Here is a 19,138-nt window from a genome sequence, read left to right as displayed (position 1 = left end):
GTGTCCAGATTGGATTCAGGGGCTTTGAGTTTGGGGTTATACCCAAGTGCAGCTGGTACAATTTGTTTGCCAGAATGCTCAATGAACCCACACGTCATTTTAAAGAAACCAAAATGGGATATTTTGCAAGTGAAATACCCTTAATGGCTATACTGCAGTGTAAAAAAAAAAAATCAAGATCAGCAGTAAAGGCATCACTGTTCTAAGATGATTTTTAATTGGTGGGATTGTTCCTCCCTCTCAGGAGAACTAGCTGTACCAACTGCGGAATGTTAATCTCCTTCTGCTACTTTTCAATAGCTTCCTGTTTAATTTGAGCAGGGTATTTCCCCACCTGTTAGGCAGCGTGATGAAATTAGGCTAAAGCCCTTGAGTAATTTCACTCCAAATTGTGACTCATAGTTTGGAGACCGCTTCATGCCGTGCCTGTCATGGGAACCCTCGGTGGCATCACTGTGGGCCCAGCAGCACTGTCCTGTGCCTGGCCTCCTCGCACACCATCAGTCTACATCGAATGACCACTTGACTGTCGGCATCCTCCCTTGCTGGCTCGCTGCTCCTTCAGGCAGAGATCCTGCCCTCCAAGTTCTTTCCTCAGCTCCCTGCCCAGTGCTCCGAGAGTTGCTCGTGAATTAATCATGATGAAATGCTTCCATTCTGTACTCAGTACTTCCTTCCACATCTCCATCGTTTTGTAGACGTCTTCCTTTTCTGGTCAGCCCCAAACCTGGCTTTCCCTGGTAATTGCTTTCTAGCAATAATCCTACCCCAGCTTTTTAATTATTATTATTTTGTTTGTTTGCATAGCTGCCGTGTGTTTGAACTTGCTATGTAGCTAGGGATGGTTTTGAACTTCGACTCTTCCCACATCCATTAGATTGCTGGTATTGCTGGTGTATGCCACCACTCCTGGGTTCCATAGCACTGGGGATGGAGGCCAGAGCTTTGTGAAAACTGGGTTAGTAGTGTACCAACTGAGCTACATCTCAACCCAGCCTCATCCCTACACACACACACACACACACACACACACACACTGCTCTTTAGTGGCAACCCTACACAAAAGGGTAGAATTGACCTCTCCCAGGCTCTCTGTGCTACTTGCCACCATCTTGCTTTAGGGTGTGTACATCTTCATGTGAAGTTGTGTCATCTGGTGAGTGTTCTTGAATATGCCTTTGTTGACATCATCTCCTGACTTCCTGGTCACCTCATAGTCACCAGATGAGGTTCAGATTCTCCCCACCACTGCAAGTGTTGTTGCCACCCTAAGGAAGTTATTCTGCCTTTGGTCTGCGCACGGCTGGACAAGCAATCTGGCTCCCATGGCTCTGCAGCCCTCTTCCCTGGACCTTTTCACCTCTCCAACCCCAGGGCCTTCTCAGACCATGTTTGTGCTTCAGCTCTCTTCACACTTTATGCATTTAAACAAACAGCAAACAGATCTTTTCCTGGGCTCAATCATCATCGGTGCCAAAAAACGTTCAAGGTTTCTTATTGCACAGAGCTTACTTGTTCCCAATGTAATTGTTTCCCTGAGTTTATCTTCATCCCTCTGCAGCTGCTTTTGTTTGGAAGACTCCACCAAATTCAAATCCAACTTCTTGCCTAGTGTGTCAGTAATGCAGTTCTGACTGTCTTTGGACATCTTCCCCCAGATGTCCTGCCAACACCTGAGGTTCATGGGATCTAAACACAGCCTAACAGTATTTCCCCTAAGTCCACTCTCCACCTAACAGCTCCCACACTCTGTAGAGGTTGGGGCCATGGAGACCTCTAGGCAGCTCCTCTCCTTCCTCTGCTGCATCCCTGAGATCCATCCATCATCCTCAGTCCTTTTCCATTTGCTGCTCCAAGTTCAAATGCCTGGCTTGTTTGCACTCATCTCTGAGGCTGGACCATGAGGATATAAATCTGGAGCCTTGGGACCCTGCATGACGAATCGACATAAATCCTCCTCTTTGGGATCTATCTTCCAGCATCCTGTTTTCTCTCTATATGCCTGCAAAGTTCATGTCTGTCTCCAGGAAATAATCCAGTATTATGTGTGGCCAACAGTTTCTTAGCAGATACCTGCTTTGGAGACTTGATGAGGTTACTAGGTAATGGTTGGAGATGATAGAAGATAGATAGATAGATAGATAGATAGATAGATAGATAGATAGATAGATAGATGATACATACATACATAAACATTTTAAGAGATCTTACCCACCTTTCTTTTGACTGGTCTGTTGATATTTCTGCCCCATTCATCCTATGGGGAACTTTCCATGATTTTGGGTGAATGAAAATTTGGCCATGGACTTTAAAATGATGTTATTGACTAGATTTTATTTTTAGTTATATACTTTTTTGTTTATTAAAATAATGTGATTGAACCTAGGGCCTTTTACATACTAGGCTGGCATTCTGTATAGGATTGGTCTATATCCCAAGCCTGCACACACACACACACACACACACACACACAGAGGGGGTGGGGCACATACCTGTAGATGACATCGTCATGAGTCCTCATCACTATGTGTATACCATATTTTCTGAGACAGAGTCTCCCACTGAGCATAAAGATCACCTGTTCTGCTAAGCTATCAAACAAGTCCCAGAGGTCCATCTGCCCTCACCTCCCCAATGTAGAGGTGCCGCCACATCCAGCTTTTTACATGGGTCCTGGGGTTCCAAACTCAGGCTTTCAAACTTGTCTAGCAAGCACATTACTAACTGGGCAATCTCCCCAGCCCCTTCCCTAATCCTTTTTGTTTCCTTTCTGTATTGAGATAGGGTATTACTAAATTGTCCAGACTACTATTGAACTCAGTCTGTAGCCCAGCAAGAATTTGAACTTGAAATCCTCCTGGCTTCCTGTATATTGGTGATTATATACCCACATCACCAGGGCTACATTTTGTTTTGTTTTGTTTTTTAAACCTAATAGTTTATATATAAGACCTTTCATTTTCTCCCCTAATTTTCATCCATCTGTGTATGCTCAGCCTAAACAGGGTGATCATTATCCCCAAACCAATGAGGTGAAATTCTGTCTTACTTGGCAGATTGTCCCCATAGAATATGCAGAAATTGTCCTTCTTTTCCCGAGTACAGCGACCCTTCATTCATCCCAGACTCTGGAGTTGCTGTAGGAGATGGTAAGGGCCTGAGGGTAGCAAGGTCAGAGACTGGTTGGTTCCTGTCTTAGTTTTCATTCCTTTAGCTACTTCTTGTTCCTATACCAACCCCTCATCTGTTGGTAAAGAAACCTTTGCTTATCATGGTTGTAATGGTTTTCAAAAATTAAAATACTTTGTGTTTTTATTAAAGTTGATTTTTTTCCATTCACAAAATGACCCTTTGCCCACTCAATCAGAATTCCATTAATCCCCATACATGAATGACTTTATTTAATCTGTAAAATACCCTGTAGCAAGTCTAGGGGATACTGTGCATGTCAGTGAATCAGGATGTCACACAGCTGCACAAACAGACTATCCTACACTTTGGGCCACAAGTTTAAACTCTGGAATTTTCTGTCAGTGCTTAACGGGCAGATGGAAATCTTTAGTAGCATTTTCCTTTGGGAATTCAGAAGGAATGGCCGCTTCTGTTTTTTGTTTTTTGTTTTTTTAAGTTTAAAAATTGATACTTTTGAATTTTGAGAACTAATTTTATGGTAAATAACAATTCTCTGTACAATGAAATGAGTACACTCAATGGAAAACGAGGAGAAAAATTATCTATTAAATTAACACTACACTGTGCCTACCACAAATGTAAATGAACTGTGATGGCATGAGACATTGTTTGAGAGATCAAAACAATACCTTCTCCAACTCTGGACAAATCCAAGCAGGTAGCTGAGGGCAAAAGCAGGGCATGATTCACTCTCTGCATTTATATCTTATATTCTTTTGAAACAGAGATTTACTCTCACCCACAACAGCACTCTCTTCCTGTTTTATGTAAAGGGCGTTGTGGAGGCGGACCAGAGCTCTGTCTCATCAGCCCTAGGACCTTAGACAAGTTACCTGATTTTTCTGGGCTACCCCTTCCTCTTGGACTAAATGGAACAATGTAAATAGGACCTATTTCCTGTTCTGTAGTGATGGATGATGAGCAGTATCCATGCGGCACTCAGCACTAATCTTCAGTGTGACTCAGCCAATACGAGTGGAGAACCAAGAGAACCCTGAGTAGTTGGAGAGTCACTGTGAGATCACTTAGCCCAGTATCCTGATTTACAGGGTTGAAAAATCGGGGTCCTCACTCAAGGTCATGGGGCTGCTGTTCAAGTAGCTGAATTGGTCTGGGATCCAGATCTCTTCTCTCTGGCTTACAGTTCACCATCCTGATTTCATGATCAAAATCCAGAACAGTAACCGAGATTTATTGGCTGACCTGGTTGTGCAAAGCCTGCTTTGCTTTCTGGTTTACAGTTGGCTGCTTTAGAGATACCAGGAGATGCTTCTGGCTCCCTGGATATGCTCAGGTACGCCAATGCAGACAGCCTGGTGGAAGGGAAGTTCCCTGACGAGGAATCAGATGACTGACACTTTGCATCTGCCATTTATGTGACGTTCAAAACACTCCTGTTTCTCTTTGAACTCTTCATATTTGATCATTTCACATGGTCAAAAACATGACCTTATAAGTTGTTCATATTTTCCCATAAATATATTTTATGTGTCTATTGTGAGCAAGAAGCTACAAAAAGCTCAACCATCCTGGACTCACTCCCTGCAAGGTACTTGTTCCCTTCTTAATTCTCTCATCTGACCCCAGGTCACAGTCCTTCCTGCGAAACACTCCCAGCACACTCAGCTAGAGTTCCTTCCTCCCTCACATGAGTCCAGTTGACTTTTGGTTTTGGTTTGCATGGCCCACTGGCTATGTCTGCTTCCTCAGCAGAGTGTGAGCGATTTCAGAGCAAGAAGCCAGTCGGTCCCACTGGCTCTGTGATCTCCCTGGATTTTCCAGGTATATAGCATTGAGTTGAAGCCAGCCTTGTAAGAAACTGGTTGGGATTACTAGTGCTAGAAACAGGTGGCTATGACTAAAAACCCTAACTCCGACATTTAACTCTTGTGTTACTGCAGTAGGATAACTTTTATATTACTTACTCAATATATTTTTAATCTTTGTCTTTATGAATATAAACATGTGTACACTGAATGCCCGATCCCAAGTTAGGTTCTCAGTCTCCATGGCTCTCTCACTATTTAATTGCAGAAATAACGCCCTCTTTCAATACCTGTCTCTCACCCTGTTGTGAAATTAGCCCAAATTAGTGCAGGCAAAGCACTTTGCTGAGTTTGTGGCAAATAGTAAGTGCTCAAGAAATATGAGACATTATGCATTCTGTTATTACTAAATTAATACTTCTGGCTGTTGGGAGAGCAAAAGAACCCAATGTGGTCCAATGAATGGATAGCTCATGCTCTCTGCTTCTTAGGAGCCTGGGGACAGAAGCGTGAACCTTGTAGTTTCTTTTCCCTCATTGTCCAATGCTTCTCTCATCATGGGAAATGAGGACGCTCCGTTATTACAGAATAAATTTCAGCCCTTTGAATTGGCTTTTGAGTGTCAAAATTTTATCGTTAAAATGACCTCAGTGACTTAAAAATGAAGGACAGGGAATCATTGTATCCTGAATGTGTCACTCTGTATCAGCTGTACGTGACAACTCTCCTTACATGGATGCGTGCACACATGTGTGTTGGGGGATGAGTTTGGAATCTCCCCTCTGTGCCTGGCCTCTCCTTAACAGTGACTAAGTCCTTGCTAATGTGGTGTGGACAGTAACCCCACTCTCCACTCTTATAGAAAATGTTGACTACCACTGAATCTGAGTAAGTCGTGTGCTAAAGCATGCGGAAATAGCAGAATGGCGGTCTTTAAAAACCCCCCAATGCCAAAATACTGGAAAAGGAAAGTGTTAGGAAAGGGAAGGAAGATGGAGAACTGGAAATGTTATCTCCCCAAAATCCAGGGGGCAGAAACCTTTCATGTACTCCTCCACGCCTCTTAGAGCAGAAAGGACCCTAAAAATACAGATCTCTGTTTATTTACCTCGTTGGTGGCTATGATACATTAAAATATGACTTGTCAAGCCAGGCGGTGGTGGCACACGCCTTTAATCCCAGCAGTTGGGAGGCAGAGGCAGGCGGATTTCTGAGTTCAAGGCCAGCCTGGTCTACAAAGTGAGTTCCAGGACAGCCAGGGCTATACAGAGAAACCCTGTCTCAAAAACCCATATATATATATGACTTTCTTTTATAATAGTTCTGGATTTGGGAACCTGTGGGCAAGCGTGCTTGTTACATAAGCATCAGGACCTGGGTTTGAACCTCCAGCACTCACATAAAAAGGGGACTTGATGGTTTGTGCCCGGAACCCGAGCGCTGTGCTGAGCAGAGACAGGAGGACCACTGAGGCATGCTGGCTCTCAGCCTAGCCCTAAGTTCAGGGAAGGACCCTGGCTCAAGGGAATAAGACAGAGATAGCTAGAGCCAGGCACCCAGTGTCCACCTTAGATCTGTGAGCTGGGGCATGGGTGAGCACAGCCACACACATTGGAACATACACACACGGACATGTATTATTTAAAATAAAAGAATAGCTCTAGATTTACAGAAAATGTGGAAAGATAGTCGTATTCTCATACACTACTGTATTTATTTTCTCTTGCTCTTAGTCTCTTGTGTATGTGATAAACTTATTACAACCAAAGGACAGACAGTGGCACCTTCTTACAAGCTACAATTTATTAGAATCTCAGCAGTGTTTCCTTGATGTCACTGTGTTTGATGAAGGATCTCACTAAGGACCCATGTCATGGCCTCCCACTTCAGTTACTCACACTCCGTTTGTTTTTAATTACCTTGTTGGTCTGAGGTGCCATCAGTCTGGTATATTAGACATGTCCCTCAACTCAGCCTTTTCTGACAGTTTCTTGTAATGTCCCTGGCTTGTGGGTTTTGAAGATCCAGATGGATCACAACACATGAAGGATGCTACAGTAAACACAATCTATCACAGATGACAATGACCTTGGTCACCTTGGGTGAGGTGATTCTGTGCCCTTTATTATGAAGTTAGTGATGACCGACTTCATCATCTTCCGCACTTCTGCTCTCCAGAAGGAATTGCACTGTGTTAGCATTTAAGGCATGGGAAGGTAAGCCCCTTCTACAAATTATCAGAACTCATCTGTACAGATTCCTTTTGTCCCAAATTTATTTATTTAATATTTACTTGTGTAAATATGGACCCATAGATATTTATTTTAGATTTTTGGTTATAAGTTAGTACTATATTATTTAGTTTACCCCAAATTGTTCAAACATTTGACTTTGCTTATCCTTTGAGTTCCTGCCCATGTTTCTCTGACATCTACTGTTCAGTTTGTTTAGAGTATCCCCTTACATCCTAGCAATATAAGATGATAAGGGCTAATCAATAATTCTGTGTCCCAACCCTGGAAGTGTCCATTTCTGTACAGAATGGACTTTTTGATTCCCTTTTTGAAGAACACTATCAGAAACCAAGAAAGAGCATATGTGCCTGGCAGTGTGTATGTTCATGCTGATAATCTACTTCCTGTCTTCCTATCTTGCAAAACTCGAGTTTATACAGTCATGTCCCAACTGTCATTGGTGTCATGTAGAACATTCTAGATTCCCACTTCACTATCTGTAACTTCCACCATCAGCCATCCACTTGTGTAGCATCTCACCATATACATACAGAGATTTCTAACCTGTGCCCAAATTGGGTGTCCTATAGTTGATTCTTTTCCTCTTCTTCATTGGCCATTCATGTTACTTCCAAAGAATGGAAGAAATTTGGTTCAAACTAGTGTAAGGTGTGATTAAATGAGAAGAAGGCCAAGGATAGCCCACAAGGATGGCCCACAAGGATGGCCTACTGGCTCCCCTCTACATTGTCATCGTGGATCGCTTGTAGCATCCATAGACGGTGATTTTTAGGTCCACTTGGTTCTGTATGTCTGTCCTCATGGATGATGGCACATGCCATTGCTTCATTTAAATGGAGGGGTGTAGTTAAATCTTCCCTATGTGCTTTGTAATTGGGGGAGGTAGACTTCAAACTACTTTCTGCACTATGCTTGTGTTTTCTTACTGAGTGTTCTGTGACTGTAAAGGTGAGTGGTAGAAGTGAAATGGGAACACAAAAAAATCATGGTAAAACTCTATCATGATAATTTTAATATAATCATAATGATTGAATGGTCAGACATGTATGCGCAAAAGGAAAGATGTCTCTGAAGCCATATTTTAAGGAAATAAAGTTCAGTTTGCTTATTTTTGTTTTTGCTTTTTAGCTTCCTCAAAATGTGGGCTTAGCAAAATGTAAATACCATATATGATCTGTCTGGTATTATTGGATTTTATAAGTGCATTCAACTTCACCTGCAAGTACTTAGGGGTATTTAGAGAAAGTTGAGGCCGTCCTTTTCAACTACTTTTTCTCAAGGTGGCTGCCAGCTTGCCCCCAGTCAGCACCAGGAGATCTTTCACTGGGGCTCTTTTCTGAGTGACCTTTCAGTTACTAGATTTATGAATGGAATACTGTGCCTCATTTTCTCAGTGACTGAAATGATTGTGTGTGTGGAAAATGGGTGTCTGACATATCATAAAACACTAAATATTGTTTTTTAAAGACCTATAAACTCTTGCACTAAATAGTTGGCCTTGTCTAAGAAGCCCTGTCTGTTCTTAGGTCTCAGAGGAAAGAACAGCAAAGTTCACAATTTTAATGTAGTAATTATGTAGCTTCGTTTATTTTTGGAGGTATATGGTCATAGTGGTGCTAAGGTTGCTAGAGTTTCTGTTTAATTTAAAATAAAATCTGTGTGTGCTCTTTGAAGCCTTCCCAGTGGTGATGTGAGGAAGCTTAGTGGAATGGGCTTACTTCGCCAGGAAATAGCTCATGTGCAAAATCCCCATGTTCAGGGAGGACAAGACTGCATTTCAGAGTGCGCTACATTTAAAAATGTAAGTGTCAATTATGAGCCAGCAGGTAATGATGAACAGGAAAGCGGATCTTTGTTGCATGTGATCTACTCCTGCAATCCCAGCACTTAGGAGGCCAGCAGAAAAGGCTTATGAGTTCAAGGCCAGCTTGGTCTACATAGACCAGGTTTCTTCTACATAAGAAGAGTAAAGAAAAAGAACAGGAAAGCTTGTGAAGATTACCATTGAAAACAGCTAGATGGGATGTAGCCCTCCCCCATGTGTAAATGCAAGGTCTGTTGGGCTTAGATGGAAGAGTTTACACAAACTTTCTAAGGGATCTTTAATGATAAGTTTGTTCAAAAGAAGAAGCATAGAAATATCAGTGGTGCTCCCAGTTGCTAGGTGTCTGGAGAAGATTTATTCTGCCCATCCTTCACTGCTCCACCATGCTTTAAGAGAATCACAATGGCATTTGGCCAACTGGGCCACGATACAATCTCTGACAGCAAGGGTGATTTTAAGTAAGAGTCTATCAGTTATAAAAACAAGTAGATTCATTCTGCCAGGGGGATACATGTGCATGTGCAGACTCACACATGTGCACACATCCCTGTGTCTGCTGGCACTGGCCTCTGCCTTTAGTACCTGAGAGTAAGATAGAACTGAAGGTGCAAGAGAGAAGATGGTGTCATTCATTCCTTATGCAGTCACAGATTTAACACAGTCAGTTTTGGGTTTTTGTTGTTGTTGCTTTTTGTTTTTTTGTTTTTTTTTTTTTAATTCATCAACCATATTGCTCCACCTATGAAACTATGTCATCCAGGAAGTTGCTGCATTTTTTTTTTACTTTTTGTTTATTTTTAGTTACAAGTTTAAAATAGACTGAGCTTCGCAGGTAGGGATGGAAATTCCAATCTTTATGGTGTGTGAAAGAACCAGGTTTGCAGTCTGCATGGTGATGTTCCCTCTCCAGTGCAAGAAAGTAAGAACAAACTTGGTGTTGGTCTGTAGCTACAGAGATGAATTTCAGATGGAAACCTTAGTTCCTCTGTCTGCATGAGTCAGCTCTTCTGTATTTTACAACATCCAGTTGTTCAAAATCCATCTTTTCTATGAGATTTCAATATCAAGACTCATGAGGAAGAGAAAGCACACTCTTGCTTCCTTGGTGGCTTGTCCTGTAGCTCACAGTCGGCAGCTGAACGGGAATAGAAGGGAAGGTTTTACTTCTCTGCTGGGGCATCCCTTTGACTTAGGGTACAGGCTCCCATCCCCGTGTCTCCTTCTGTAGGGGTCTGGCTGCAAGTAGGGTTAGGACCACTTACAGAAGCCTGTGATACCCCTGCCTAGGTGGCACCTGGGATCAGAGTAGACAGCGTAAGAGAGAAGAGTGGGACTTGCCGTATGTAATTGGAAGGAAAATGCATGTAGATTCAGCTGTCTACATGTTGTAACTATTGATTGACGTCGTTCATTCAGTTTGGAATTTTCTTGGCTCTTCATATGTCAGGGGATTTTTTTTAACCAAAATTTGAACTTTTTGTGTATTATGTCATGAGATTCCACATCTTATTTAAACCTTCTGCTCCCATTGACTTCATCTAACACTTGTGCAAGCATGCAATGAGTGCCAGCTTGCCACTCATGCATAGAGGTGGAAATCCAAGTTCTTGTTGACACCCTATATATGAAGGTCCTCATTAGTACCCAACAGGGGTAGAATTCCCAGTGGACAGACTTTGACACAACTCCAGTTGCTGTACGGGGCAAGTGTCTAGGCTCCACACATGGTCTCCACTGGCATTGTGGGGTAGCAGGCATGAAGGTCTTCTTATTTTGCCTTCTGTTAGCACAGCTCTGGCAGACGTATTGGGCTCCTTGCTGGAGGCTCCTGAGTGTGAGAGCCTCGCTCCTCTTGCATTTAGCTTTTGCTGGCATGTATGATCACAGTTTCCTTTGTGGGGTTTGGCCAGAGCACAATAGTTGTGGTCTAAGCTTTTCTGTCTTCCCAGGTTGTTTTTCCCGCCCCTGTCTGGTAGCTCAAAAGATCAGGCTTTGGTTGAGTCTTTTTGGTCCATGCCAACTGGTCTATCTGGTTTGTTAACTTCTCCAGTTATTAAAGTGAGAGATGTAGCCAAAGTCCCCACAGCGACCTGTTTGTGGGGCAGTCCTGAGATCTTAAGGTGGTCTGCTTTCTCTCTACTTCACATCTTCTTCAAAATCAGTGGTATGCAGGGTTGCAGTTGTTTTTCAAGTTATACTTAAGAAAAGGAATAGGAGTGAAAATATCTCCCTTGAAGTAGAACTGCTTGCTTTAAATTTTTCTTATTCCTGACCCTTCCCCCGATAGTTTTTATTATGAAAAATTTCAAAACTACAAAGAGGATAAAAACATTTCATCATAGGCCTCACATCTTTACCACCGAGCTTCAATAACTGAGCATTTGGCTGGGGTTGGGTATTTACTCGTCAATTCATCTCATCTGCCTTAGTTAGGGTTTCCCAAGGCAACTCGTACAAGGACAACATTTCATTGGGGCTGGCTTACAGGTTCAGAGGTTCAGTCCATTATCATCATGGTGAGAAGCATGGCCGTGTACAGGCAGACATGGTGCAGGAGGAGCTGAGAGTTTTACACCTTGATCCACAGGAAGCCAGGAGGAGGCTCTCTTCCACACTGGGTGGAGACTGAGCATAGGAGGAGACCCCAAAGACCACCCTGACAGACAGTGACATACTTTATCCAACAAGGCCACACCTCCTAATCATGCCACTCTCCATGGGCCAAACACATGAATCTATGGCAGACCAAACCTGTCAAACCACCACACCATCTATCCATTTATTTGTCTTTGATGGATATCATCACAATTCACCTGTAATCACTTCAGCTCACGTATCAATCAGACTTCATTCTATGAGTTTTCTAAGGTTAATTTTACATAAAGTGAAATGTGAAAAAAATCATAAAGATTGTAACCAGTTTTTTATAATCCATCCAATATTGGGATAAATTCTGTCTCTCCCAGTTTTCTGTCTCTCCAGTTAATTCTACTGATTTTCATTTTTCTTCTTTGTTTGTTTGTTTGTTTGTCACTAATACCTTTTGCCTATTTGAAATTTTGATAAAAATGAAAGCACGCAGTGCATTCTCTCTTCCATGCGCCCTTTCCAGCATGGAGTTTCTGAAATGAACTCAGGTTCTTTGTACATTCGTTTGTACATGGGTTTATGCCATGGTTATATCAAAAGTAACAGGAAGAGGGTCCATTCAATCTTGCACTCGGGGGAAGTCTTGGCTATAAAAATTCTATCTGTATTTATTTTCCTCCTTAATATTTTATTATGGAAGTTTCCAAAACTTGAGAGAAGATGAAAGACCCGAACTCCTTTGCCACCTGGATTCAAAGCTTAAGGTTTTATTGATTTGAACTGATTGTACATTTGTCCAAATACCCATTTTATAAACAGACTGAGTAAAGCCATCATTTGTCATCGTCTCATTTAGTGGCATTGTTTTTGCCGCTAAAATTCGGAGTTGGGATGATGTAGGTCGTTGTTATGTCCTTTCTGTTTGGAGCTTAGTGTGAAGCAATGGAAGAGTATGTTTTTATTTTTTCTTTCTGAGTGATAAAATACTGAAGGCATATGAAGATAATGTTTTGTCACATGCTGTGCCCATGTTTCCCACAGAGTTCCATTGTTAACGATAGCTACCAGTTTATTTGGGACTGAAAGTTTGCTCTAACAGAAGCACACAATAGTGCTAGCATAAAAATAGATTTTAGCTTCCTGGCCCCACACTTTACTTTGTGAAGGGAAACCATGGTTTTCCCAGCACCATGACTGTGAAGTCCTTGCTGAGAATACCAGACTAGCTGTGGAGGAGCATCCTCTTGCAGGGACACCACGACACATTGCTGTATTGTTGCAGATGGTCTCAGCTGGGGTTCATGGCTCTTTATTTGTCTGGCCCTAACTATTATGTAAGTCTCTTGTTCCTTTTCTGTTTCCCAAAAATGATTGCCCAGGGGAACTATAACTCATGATTGATTGATTCCCTGATTGATATCAAGGGAGTCCTACCAGCTGCAGAATGGGACAAAACAGACTTTATGTGAGATTCCAAAGAGTCAGGAAAGTTGCTCTTAACAGTCCAAGAAGAGACAGATAGTGCAGTTTCAGACTTTCATTGCAGCTTGTCTCTAACTTGATTTTTCTTTATACAGTTGATGGACTAGACAAAGCCTCCATAGCAAACTCAGATGGCCCCCCAGCAGGTTCCCAGACACCTCCCTTCAAGAGAAAGGGGAAACTCTCCACCATTGGGAAAATCTTCAAGCCTTGGAAATGGAGGAAAAAGAAGACCAGTGACAAATTTAGAGAAACCTCAGCAGGTACGGTCACTCTCACAGTTGCAAAATGATAAATGGTTAATGCTTTGAACTAGGTGAATTGTGTAATTTATGTGATTTTTTTCCTGAAAGAATATGTATTTGCACTTAATATGAAATTACTTCACTTAAGGATAAAACAATCTAACAGTTCTGTCCCTGGTTTTGTTCCGACTTAGGTTTTCTAATGTAGCCTTACACTAAAATACATTTTTAAAAAATTCATATAGATCATGACACGTGAAAAAGGAGGAGGTGAAGTAGAAGGTTGGGGGTGGGGGTGGTGTCTGTGGGTATCGAGGCAACAAACACCAGCTTTTTCATATAGAGACTTGTGTGCTGTCTACCTATTGCTGCTAATATAGACATATCTGTTAATTAAAACCATAAATTTCTTTGAACAGAACCTTGTTATTGGCTGACCCTGAACTCACTCCATGGCTGGCCTTGAACTCCTGAGCCTTCTGAGTTCACCTCTTAACTGCTAGGATTAAAGGCATGTGCCTCCATGCCTGGCTCAGAACTTTTTTTTTTTAAGATTTATTTATTTATTATATGTAAGTACACTGTAGTTGTCTTCAGACACTCCAGAAGAGGGAGTCAGATATTGCTACAGATGGTTGTGAGCCACCATATGGTTGCTGGAATTTGAACTCCGGACCTTCGGAAGAGCAGTCAGGTGCTCTTACCCACTGAGCCATCTCACCAGCCCCGGCTCAGAACTTTTTAAAAAAAGTATTCTTTGTTGTACTTTTTCCAGAGACAAGATTTAAATGACTGGACAAAACGGAGTGTTGACATTTAATTTTAAATTCCCATTGTGTCTTTAGAACAAACCAATAGTCTCTCTCTCTCTTAGGAAAGATGATGGGAGATTATTCCATTGTCATTACTTTTTTGATTTTTTTTGAACATCAAAAATCACATTGTACTGGGCATGTCATCATGCACCCCAACCCATCAGTGGATGAGGCAGGAGGACTGTGAGCAGAGGCCAGCCTGGGCGGTATAACAAGACCCTATACCAAAGTAGAAGAATGAATTAAAGGAGTAGAGAGATGGCTCAGAGGTTAGGAGCACTGGCTGTTCTTCCAGAGGACATAGGTTCAATTTCTAGGACCCACACGGCAGCTAACATCTGTGTGTAACACACCAATTCCAGCGGATCTGATACTCTTGCAATAATGCATATAAAATTATATATGTATATATAAAGAATGAGACCCTGTATGAGAAAAAAAATCAATCAAAAGAATTTCATTGGTTCGTACTTTACATATGGACTTGTGGGGGAAATTGGTTTTAATTCTAAGCTCAATCTAATCAAATTCTGGGTGTCCATGGAATTTCGTTTAAGGACAAAAGACTTTTATCTCTTGATGTAAGTCCAGCTTTCTCCATGATAACCGTTCGAAACTATTTATCAAAATTTCTCACTACACTAGTCTGCAAACATCAGCAAGTGTGCAGGATCATGGAGCAGATCTTACAGGCCTAAGTAAGACCACCCCTGTGTCCTTGTGCTGTGAAACAGAATAGAAAATACCAGACACAGCACAAATGTGTGCATCAAGGAAAGCAGAGCTCCCTGGAGACAAGTGTCTCTGCGGCACTCCCAGGTAGAAAAGTTGAGTACTTGCTGTCTAATGAACAAAAATGACGCCTGAGAATACTTTTAGAATTGTCTTGGAAGAGGGATGTTGTAAAATCTCAGAAGAAAAAAGATTGTTGGGAGCTGACGTTTGTAGACAGTAGGCTCATTAGTTTATTGTTCTTCTTTGTAGCATAGCAATAAAATGTAGAAAATGATGGAGACTTGGATTGAGGGGTGGTGGATACTGAGAACTTTACCATGTCTAGGGGCTTCCTGGATTAGAAACCAGTGGGAGATGGTGGACTCTGCTGAGTGAGGACCAGTAAGTGATTTCCTTCCTACCAAACACTAGATGATCCTGGTCAAGCCAGACACCCTCTGAGCCTCATTTTTTGTTTGTTTGTTTATTCTTTGTTTTGTTTTGTTAAAATCCAAGGAATTAGATGAGCTGGATTCTTGGGTGTTTTCCTTCCTGATTCTGTACTTGGCATTCAGAAGACCCGTGGTGTTACAGTTCCTGGCTAGGCATCTTATTATCCCTGTTTTTCAAGAGTGGATGGAACCAGGTTGCCCTTCCAAAGTGCTCCTCTCATGTTTCCCCAAGCACTGGTAGAATCTGGCTCTGCAAGTTGCCATGGTTACTCAAGATGGGAGCAAGTCTCTGGACTACAACATTAAGATGCTGAGAGGAGATGAGAGGCTCTCAATTATCTCTGTTGCCCATTATGTAGATCTGGAGCTACTAGCATGCCCCTTCTTAGAGAGGGCATGTACAGAGGATGTCTTCCTCCTCTTTCCTTGTTATGTATTTGAATTATGAAATAGTCTCAGTGTATTTGCATGTTTATTTTAAGGCTTTAATTTCTGTTAAGACCTGAAGAAAGTATCCATGAAGCTTAAGCAAACCAAAGGGGCTAAGAGTAGACCTCAGTGGTAGAGTCATTGACCAGACACTGTGTGTGTGTATGTGTGTGTAAAACGGAGGGCCAGTTTTCATTTTCATGTTGAAAAAAGATGGAACAGAAAAAATGAAAACAACCAAGAAATGTGATCTAGGCTGTGTGTAGTCCAGCAGGATGGTCTATGCTGCCTGAGAGTGGGAAAAAAATCAGTGAATTTCTTCAGAGAAAAGTAACTGGTCAAGCCTGTCTCTCTTCCCTGGCTTTAGTATTCAGAATTTCATTTATATTTTTTCCTTTCTAATTGTTTCCATGTTTTCTTTTTGTTTTGGGGAAAGGGATACAAGTATCGCCTCTGCATCTTTGTTCCTTTTTTTATTTCGCTCAGTGCTAGGGATTGAAAGCAGGTCATCCACATGCTAGACAACCTCTCTGCCGCTAAGTTGTATCCCCAGTCCTTGGATTTTTCAACTTGTTTGTGTCTCCCCGAGGTTAGACATGCAAGCAAGGCCTCTATGTGAACAGTTATTCCTTCAACTTTTGTGTAATGTTACCATCAAAGCCAAGACTTTTGAAAACAGGTGGCACCTGCCACTTTCACGACCTCCCACACTCAACACCTATCTCTAGATCAGGGATAGCTCAGTGACACAAGGAGACACAGGAAACTCCTGGAGGAAATGTTTGAAAGCACTGTGTGCTCCTGACCTCTACACACACACACACACACACACACACACACAGAAAGAGAGAGAGAGAGAGAGAGAGAGAGAGAGAGAGAGAGAGAGAGAGAGAGAGATCTTCTCTCCTGACTTTTATCCTGTGCTCCTAGATAAGGGAAATCAAGGCTTTATCTCCATGAGGACTGTGGTGTGTGCGTGCTCTTAGTAATGGCAAAGGCATGCCTGTTGAGATTTTTAGATAGAGTCATCATAAGCTACAGCATTCTAGGAATCCAACTAACTTGCAAAGAGCCATCTGGCAAAAAGTTGAAGTCACTGAAAGTGCACCACAGTCCTGAACAATAATAACAGTTTTCATTGATGGTTGTTATAGACCACATTCTGCTCTGAGAACTCCATTCAGATTGACTCACTGAGTCATGAGAGCAACTTATGAAGTCCAGGCGATGAATTACCCACTTCTACTAGTCAGGAGTCTTGGCCCAGGACACTCAGCCCGCTATGGAAATAGGAGTCTGGCAGCAAAAGGCCCTGCAGCCAGCACCCAGCCCACTCAACAAGTTCCATTACATTGTATCCCTGTAAGGTAACTTTCTGCCCAGATCAGGAAAGATCAGCCCTCATAGGTGTCACTAACACTCGGGTTGCCTCACTGGCTTGCTTTTCCTATAAGATGGATTTGGTCTGAGTAAATTACTTCGGTTCTGCCTGGCTGGCCTGATTGCAGCAGTGCATGTTCAGAAACATGGCTGGCAAGGATCAAAATTATGTTTGCTCCTAGAAAAGCATAATATTGTCCGTAACCATGGAAGCATAATATTGCTGCCTGGGATTATTTTCCATATCTTCAGAGAAGGATGAAGCAAACGGATTTCTCTGAGATGGGGCTTGTTAAGGCTTGCTCTCATGTATAAGTCTCTGAAAGCTTTTTGATTCTTAAATTCTCGTATTCCACTAAGGAAGTAGATGTGCCGTTGTCTCCATACCATATTGGAAGAGCAAAACAGAATCTGCCCTGTTTCCCAATTGCAGAAAACCCAGCAATGGGCACACAGTAACCAGAAAGTTCCTCAGGCAGGACTTGTTGTTGTTTCGAGGAAGGGTCACTTAGCAATTTCGTCTCTGCTATGCCTGGCACTGGTACAGACCATGGTGGTATGGGGGTGACACCGAGACTGAAGTACTTTTCTTTTGTGTTATAGGCTAGTAGGGTAGGAGGTGGAAAGTACACTCAAGTAAGTGTGTAGAATATCAGAAAGTGAGCAGAGAAAAGTACGGCAAAGGATTGGAAGAGGAATGTGAGAGGGAGACCATAATTTGGAATGGATGGGTCAAGGAGAGGCCACTGGGCAGAAAAGCCCCACAAGGAATCCTGTGAGTCATCACGTGAATTAGGGATCACATACACACCCTTCCAGCACCAGTGGTGTTAGCACATGACTCTCATTCATCCTAAACATCACCATCTCCAACAGTTGAACATCCACAGTGCATGACACTCAGTCACCAAGTAGTTACCGCATCTGTGGCCAGTACTGTGTCTAGTGAGATCTGGGTGATGTCTCTGGGATGCCTGTCTCCTCTCCATCTGTGTCTATCACCCGTTGCACATGTCACAGGAACTGTGTCTGAGCTCTCTTCCTCCCTGGGGCCTCTCTCTCCCATCAGGGTCAAGACTGTAGTTTGAATCCCCTTTCATCTCTGAGCATCTCTCTTCAGCATTACTTATTCACATTAGTTTTCTGCTCCTAGATGACGTTCATCTTTTTCAGTTCAGAGCAAAGGGCAGCATTTCTCGACTTTGCCTTTTAATGAGAAGTATCTATAGATGGATTGGATTTGGGATGGGGGATGTAGCAGTCATAGCCAAAAGGCTCCTTCAATGATCTCCAAGTCAGTTATAGGGAATGATTTGGGCAGCCTCTTTTAGAAACATTTCCCTGTGAGTTGCCCTTAGAAACGGGTTTTCTCCTGGACACTGATATCAAACTCATAACCTTCTAGGAAACACATGGTATTTTGCCTGATTCAGTAATGTTTTTTTCTACTTTGCCGCTCTGCTGCTGAACAGCTCAATGAACCTTGAGTCCACAGGAAGAGCTATTTAATCCCTGTGGCCACAACCGTGTTGGTCTCTGAGATCTTAGAATCAATTGCAGTGTGGCTTTTCGGAGCACAGATGTGCAAAGGTTCTTGACAATAATCATTGTCAGTCACTTTCCAAAGAGGTTGTTCAAAAGCAAATGAAAACAAAAGACGTGTCTGTGTCTGTATCTGTCTGCCTTCTGTCTGTCTGACTGTCGGTTGGTCTGTCTGTGGTACAATGCTAAGATTTTTTTTTAATATAGGAATAGCTTTGCCCAACCACTTTCAAAGTTAGGCTGAATCAGTGTCAGCTCCCTGCTCCACAGCCCAGGTGTTCCCTATTCTGCCTTTTGTGTGTAATTTAACCTTCCCCACTACACTTTGACTAACATGGGTCAGTTCTTTATTGAGATTCACTCTGGCTTTTAAAAGAATAGCATTAATGCATTCTTCACAAAAATCCTAAAATTCATACAAAATCAGAAAAGGCCCCAAATAACTAAAACAA

General features: G+C 42.3%; 1 protein-coding gene across 6 annotated transcripts in view; it reads left to right on the top strand.

The window, feature by feature from the left end:
• The window catches only part of Phactr2 (phosphatase and actin regulator 2), a 283,559-nt gene that overhangs the window by 173,036 nt on the left and 91,385 nt on the right, over positions 1-19,138 (top strand). For all 6 annotated transcript variants that reach the window (XM_029482383.2, XM_085842653.1, XM_029482382.2 and 3 more), the window contains exon 2: positions 13,205-13,372. In XM_029482383.2, coding sequence (XP_029338243.1) covers positions 13,205-13,372 — 168 coding nt within the window. The remainder of the gene's footprint in view (positions 1-13,204; positions 13,373-19,138) is intronic.

This window comes from Mus caroli, unplaced genomic scaffold (genome assembly GCF_978045245.1).
Source record: "Mus caroli unplaced genomic scaffold, Mus_caroli_1 scaffold_9, whole genome shotgun sequence".
NCBI lineage: Eukaryota > Metazoa > Chordata > Mammalia > Rodentia > Muridae > Mus > Mus caroli.
This window is presented reverse-complemented; position numbering and strand designations above follow the sequence as displayed.